The 6,426-nt window shown below is 33.4% G+C and overlaps 1 protein-coding gene across 1 annotated transcript; it reads right to left on the bottom strand.

Moving 5' to 3' along the window:
• Positions 1–1,056: 1,056 nt before the first annotated feature.
• On the bottom strand, positions 1,057–6,128 carry LOC112798073 (aspartic proteinase 36-like). The gene is made up of 10 exons (XM_025841232.3): positions 5,595–6,128; positions 4,730–4,859; positions 4,230–4,477; positions 3,540–3,767; positions 3,196–3,358; positions 3,042–3,115; positions 2,451–2,538; positions 1,906–1,981; positions 1,731–1,802; positions 1,057–1,568 (listed from the first exon to the last, which is right to left on the bottom strand). Exons 1-10 carry the CDS (start codon positions 5,816–5,818, stop codon positions 1,420–1,422), a joined length of 1,452 nt encoding a protein of 483 aa, XP_025697017.1. The 5' UTR covers positions 5,819–6,128; the 3' UTR covers positions 1,057–1,419.
• Positions 6,129–6,426: the final 298 nt, after the last annotated feature.

The raw sequence follows: 6,426 nt of genomic DNA, 5'->3' as shown, positions 1-6,426 counted from the left end.
CTTGTTTCGCGTGATTGTGTTTTTTTTTTTTTTTCTCTGGCTTCGGATGATTTTTTTTGGTCAAGGGGTTTGGATGAATTTTGAAGTGTTTTTTCCGCTTTGCTTTTTTTTTTTTATGGGCTTTCCGCTTTGCTTTTGAATCCCGATGCTTCATGGGCTCCTTTATGCTTTCACCAACTTTTTGTTACTGTAATGAATTTAATTTTCGTATATCGTAAAAAGTTGTACACAATAATTTATTAAATTTATCTATTTAAATAATTTTTTAAATAATAAATTTAAAAAAAAATTTTAACTTTGTGATAATACACGATTGACTTTCACACTAAAAACTCATTGTTATGGTACTCTCTTCGCTAAAGATGTTTTCCTCTCTTTATCTTACTTATTTTACCTACCACAAAATGTTTTAACTTGTTAGTGGCATTTTACAATAATTTAGAATGAATCAAGCAAAAAAGAGACAATACGGAAGATTAATAATTTTTTGTCATAAAAAGTAAATACATGTTTTTATGTAAAAATTGAATGTTATAAATGCAAGTATTACAAAGGTATATCTATTCTACTTAATTATTTATATTTGTCCAAAATATATTGAAATCATATGAATATAAAAAACACAACCCCAGTAAATGTTCGCCAACAGAGAGAATTTATCCTGGAAACTACTGATGACTTGGTTCAAGGTAAGTGACTACCGGACTATTACTTACATAAATAAATACTCAAGAACTCATAATACTTATTTATAAAGTGATCAAAACTCAAGTGCAGTTAACTTTATGTGAAGTTGATAGCTGAAAATCGTTAGATGACAATTTAGTCAAACTTGTCAAATCATTTAATTATTTTCAACTATCAACTTCACATAAAATTAACTGCACATGAGTTTCCACAAAAAAAAAAAAAAGTTTTCAAAGGTAAATAAAATTAGCCCCTGTTGGCTGTTGCCATAATATACAAAGCGAAATTTAGAATTGGATATTTACGTTTCGAACCATAACGTTGATTTGTATGAGAAAAATGAAAATGATGAGGACCAAATACGCTTAATTTATAGGACATTATTCTGTATTAATTTGGGACCCATGCCATGCTATGCTGCTAAGATTAAACTCTAATAGCATATACAATTGGTAAGATTTTGTAATTTACAAATTCCCCCATCGGGAGCAAAATTTAAACCCCAAACTCCTCCTTTCCCCACCCCCACCACAAAAAGAAATAACAGGAACTAAAATTAAAGGTTCCCAATGGTAAGAGCCCTGATATTCCTTGAAATCACATTTACAAATCATTGGAGGGTTCCTAAAGACTAAGTTTCTTCCATTAATAGCTTTCATGTTATTTCTATTTTCAATTCCTTTAACCATAATTTTGGACTTGTGTTATATATATTTATATTATTGCTCCATTTCAATGAATCAACTTGTGAAGAAGTGCAATTAGAAACAAGGTCATCATCACCCGATTGGTAGTTAAAGTGCAAGCAGAAGATATATAGTGGGAACCAACTAAATGAACTGTGCCAGTTCGCTCGTCCCTCACTTTAATGGTTGAAGAACCTGTCATGCAACAAAAATGATATTATTACATGTAAGAAGTCAATTCTAAATTAAAATTGAAATCCTGTAATTTTATTACCAATTCTAACCCAAACCTAAATGACTTGCAAACAGATAATGCGACCTGACTTTCTTTTCAAAAAACCAAAAAATGATACTCACAGTTGTACTCGGTCCATCCAATAACTTGACTTTCAAGGTTATAAAAGACAAGTTTATTTGAAAGCACCAAATCTGCAATAAATAAATGAAAAGTATTGTTGAAATTCAGACATTACGAAGCATAGTAGCAATAAATCATAAAGTTGGCATGGGCAAAGGTTTTTAAGAAAAATACCACCCAGTAAAGTCATATTCTTGTTATCTCTGGACTGAGTCCCACTATTTTGCCAACCAATGCACCAGAAGTTATCCTGCAGACAGGCTATGTTAGTATTTAACTTGTATTATACATAACGATTAAGAGGCATTAAATGTGGTGCTTTGCACGCTTTCAGATGGAATGAAATTGGAAAATTAGAGGAAAGAAGATTGATGCAAGCCGCACTTTTTGAAAATGTCCATATTGTTATTGATATAGTTGCTCATTTTTTAAAAGAATACTAAGATATCTCTTACTACATGACATTTTAATAAGTTGTTTTTATTTCATCTAATTTCTTTCCCTCATCATCTATGCTAGTAAATTTTTTCAAATCAATGTTGTACTGGAAGTGCAATCTCAAACAGAAAGCTTATGCCACACTTGAGAAGTAAATGACAAAGATAAAGCATGAGTGGCTCAAATGACAGAATAAGCCAACGATAGGTCCCAAAACAAGGGTCAACAACCCTTTGATAGTCATAACAACAAAGATGTAATGGGATTTGTTGTGTACTTACAGAAGCAAATAGATAATCATGCGGATAAACCTTCAAGGAGAGTCCATTTTCAAAATAGAAAGTGACAAGTGGAAATCCATCATCAACACTGCAACATCGAAACAAATAGCAGTTACAAAACTGAATGGAGAGATACTAGAAGTCATTGGGTACACTAAGGGATGTGACTAGTTATTGAAGCACCCCAACGATACATACTAAATGATTTCAGAAAAATAAACTGATAAAAACATATCGCAGTCCAGTCATGCCATGCTCAACTGCTATGTCAGAAAGAACTCTATAGAAGTGACCTTCAAAAGCACCAAATTCCATGGTGCATTGCTAACATTTCTAATGCTAATCATCAACTAACATTTTCAAAATCACTCCCACTATAGGCCTTTCCTTTCAAATCTAGCCACAAAACAAAGGATTTTCATAGTGCCTATGCTGTTCCATCCAATAGTGGAACACCATATATAAGCAGAACATGAATGCATAAACATTTCATTTTCAGATGTGTACTCAAGAAAGACAAGATTATGATAAAACCCCATCAAAGCATTAATACTGTAGAAGGATGAGTCAATGCATATTAATGCGTCATACCTTCCAGTGTACTGAAAGCATGTATACTCGTCATGGAGAGTCTGGACTTTTAAGTCAGGTTGTTGAGTAATTATCTATCCAAAGAAAGCAATTCAAACTAAAATATACAAAGTTGTAACGTAAAGTTTCTTAAAACAATGAAACTCTTATATACCTTAGACACTAGTGGCTCATAAATTGCTTCAGGTAGATAGGCCAAGGTTGTGCCACTGTCAATTATTGTCCCTTTTTTGTCCCCTTGTTGAGATGCATCTGTTGATAGACTAAGAAAAGTATGGCCAACTTGAACCCCCGTCATATTGACACTATAATGAGGCCTAATTTTTTTTTCCCATGTCAGATATCTCAAAGTATGGATTTTTGAAAAGGAAATATCATAAACAGAAGAATAAAGACTTTGTATCCAAGTATACAAAACCTTTCATATGTTAAAAAACAAAATTATCCCAAATGAGCAATTTTTAACACCAAACAAAGTATATTTGAGAGATGACATACTGGTCTGGTAATAATCGAGTCACGTTCACTTTAGGCTGCACAACATGCCCAATAGCAAAAATACCACCTCCATTTACTCCATTTAAACAATGAGCAAACATCTTTTTCACTTTGCCAGAAGAAGCAAGTTGTGAAATCAATGAAGAATTAGCTTTTCCAAATCCAAGTATTCCATCAAGTGCTTCTTCATTTGATGAGCTTAGATCTCCAGACTGTCTAGCACCACACCTGAAAAAATCAAACTCTCATGTTAAATTGGAAGGAAGGAAAAATGAAAAACAGAGGACATATTTAAGTATATCAAGCTAATTTATCATACACAAAAAAATAATTAGCAAAGCATCATGACACGATTGCCTCCAAAAAAAACATAAACTTATTCAATACTGGTGAAAGGTTTATCTTGGAGCGTGCCCAAAGTCTCCAAAGTCCAAACAACTAAACCAAAAAGCCACTATGTTTGGTAAAACTGATCAATTTCACTGATGGAAGAGTTTAAATTTAAGCAGTGAAATGGTATTAACAGAAACTGTTAACACTTAATATAACAAATAATGATTAAAAAAAAAGGATAAATTATTGTCATTTGATGATTTGAATAAGACAAAGCGGCTGCTTATAAATTTAAAAACAATCATGTGACCTCCACATATGCATAATAACATACATTACTTCCATGAGAAAACTCACCCAAATATAACACTTCCATTAGCTGAAGCCGTTTCAAGGTCTCCAGACACTTGATCATATAAGAGAACATCCTTCACGAAGTAACCTGCAGTGGAGCTGCCATCACCATATATCTCCAGATATGGACATGACACGTTAGCAGTGCATCCAGACAGAAGACCCCCATTTACCTCTTTGCAAAACTCTTGATCACAAGGAACTAGTTTACCAGAGGAGGATTCGTTGATGTCGTAGAGTGTAAGGTCCATCTTTAATACCCAAAAAGAAATTCAAATGCAAATAAGAACAGTGTTGAGGCTGTACATGGTTCAGGCATACATGCAGATTACAAGGCTGTAGGCTTATCGTAAAATGCTAGTTTTCACAATGAGAAAGGCTTCATGCATATACACTTTATAGAATATTCTTACACTATTTATATCCTGAAAATACATGTTTTCCCAAACTTATTCAAAAATAATTATCGTACAAAATTGAAATGGAGAAAAGAGAGGGCATACGCCAAGGTTACTTCTGCTGGGACATTCTTTGCACTGTATACAATTAACCCACATAATATCACTCCCAGTATCAACCTGCAAATAATAGTCCTTTGAAGGAGTCCCAATCCCAATTTTGGCATAATAAAGCCTACATAACAAAACAAAAAAAGCAAACACAATCCACCAAGAATAATTAAAATTCCATGAGCCGAAATCCAGATATAATTATACAAAGCAAACGAAAAAAACACACTCCACAAAGAGCAACTAGAAATCGGAAGCATTGATTGCATATTTGCATGCCACATTTGCTTTGTAGCGCACCTTAGTTCTCTCAAAATCATCAACTCCTCTCTCACAGTTTCTAACCACCACAAAAGCCAATGCACCAAGCAATCGACGAATAATAATAGCAAGAGCAACGACACACCGCCCGAGAAATTATTAGGTGCTCATATAGCACCAAAAAAGATAGTACTATGACAATATGTAAACTGATGTTCCAGCTTCACGAATTGGGAGGACCAACCACTAACTACCAGCATCCGAGTCCTATTTCAAGGAACCACCGAAACCAGATTAATCCGGCTCGACACAACTAAGGTCTCATAAAGGAAGTAAGATTCTCCTAACGAGAATTCCATTCCCAAGACTCTAAACACTTAATAAGTAATTAAGATTTAACAGCATTATCTTACTTAGAGCGATCCATGAATATTTTAAAGTTAGCATCTAATAATTTCTTTCTATAACACAAAATAACTCATCGAAAATCTATACTAAATAACAGCCTCAAATAAATCCAAAAAAAAAAATCAAATTCACCAATAACGATCAATAAAACAACCAAATTGGGAAATTGAGAATAAGGAATGGGCGGTACCCGACGGCATCAGGGCGGCCTGAGCCGCCCAACGGAAGGTCAACGCCGGCAAGGAGGGAGAGCTGGCGGCGGTAGTCATGAGCCTTGAGGTCGGAGAGGGAACGTTGCTGGCCGGCGTACTTGTACTTAACGCTGAAGACGCCGCCGTGGGTGGCAGCAACAGCTGAAATCGAAAACACCATCATCATCATCAACAACAACAACATCACCACACTCGTCATCATTGAAATTCTTGTCGTTGTTACAGTTGAAAATTTTCAGAATTCAGTCGTTAGAATTTTCTTCTGTATGATGATTATGTTTTGGTAAGTGTGGCGAGTCTTCTGCGTGTGTAGCTTGAAATTTCTGATTCTGGAGTTCACCTTATTGGTGGAACTGAAATGAGTATATTACAAAAAAAGAAAATGTTTTAATTGTTGACAAAAATATATTCAAAAGTGAAATGGATAAAAAATATTTTAAAAATGTTTTAAAATGTGATAAAAAAAAAATATTTGGAGCCTTGGAGGTGAAGTAGACATAAAGAAAAACTTCATGGCAATTTTTGTTATATTTTAATATTTTTAAAAATAATTTTGTCATTTAAACTTTTTTAGAATATTTTTGTCAACCACTAAATGTTTAGGAAGTTTTTTTTTTTGGTAGTGCTGAAATTCTACGGTAATCTTCCTAATTGAATACTACTATCATCATAAGTTCATAACATTAAAATTATGTGATTAAATAAAATATTATTAATTAAACAGGATTATCAAAAAATTATAGTTAAATAGAGTAATAAAATAATGAATTATCACCATTAAATCTGTAACTCCTATTATATGTAAATTTC

The sequence above is a fragment of the Arachis hypogaea genome, chromosome 14 (assembly GCF_003086295.3).
Source record: "Arachis hypogaea cultivar Tifrunner chromosome 14, arahy.Tifrunner.gnm2.J5K5, whole genome shotgun sequence".
Classification (NCBI taxonomy): Eukaryota; Viridiplantae; Streptophyta; class Magnoliopsida; order Fabales; family Fabaceae; genus Arachis; species Arachis hypogaea.
Note: the sequence above shows the minus strand (reverse complement) of the source record. Positions and strands in the feature narration are given on the sequence as shown.

Excerpts from the sequence above, each read along its gene's own strand:
- LOC112798073 (XM_025841232.3), bottom strand. The coding sequence starts at position 5,818 with ATGATGACGAGTGTGGTGATGTTGTTGTTGTTGATGATGATGATGGTG. Across the intron at positions 3,359-3,539 it reads ACTCGATTATTACCAGACCA|GCCTCATTATAGTGTCAATA; the intron begins GTATGTCATCTC and ends AAAAAAAATTAG. Across the intron at positions 2,539-3,041 it reads TGCTTTCAGTACACTGGAAG|TGTTGATGATGGATTTCCAC; the intron begins GTATGACGCATT and ends TCGATGTTGCAG.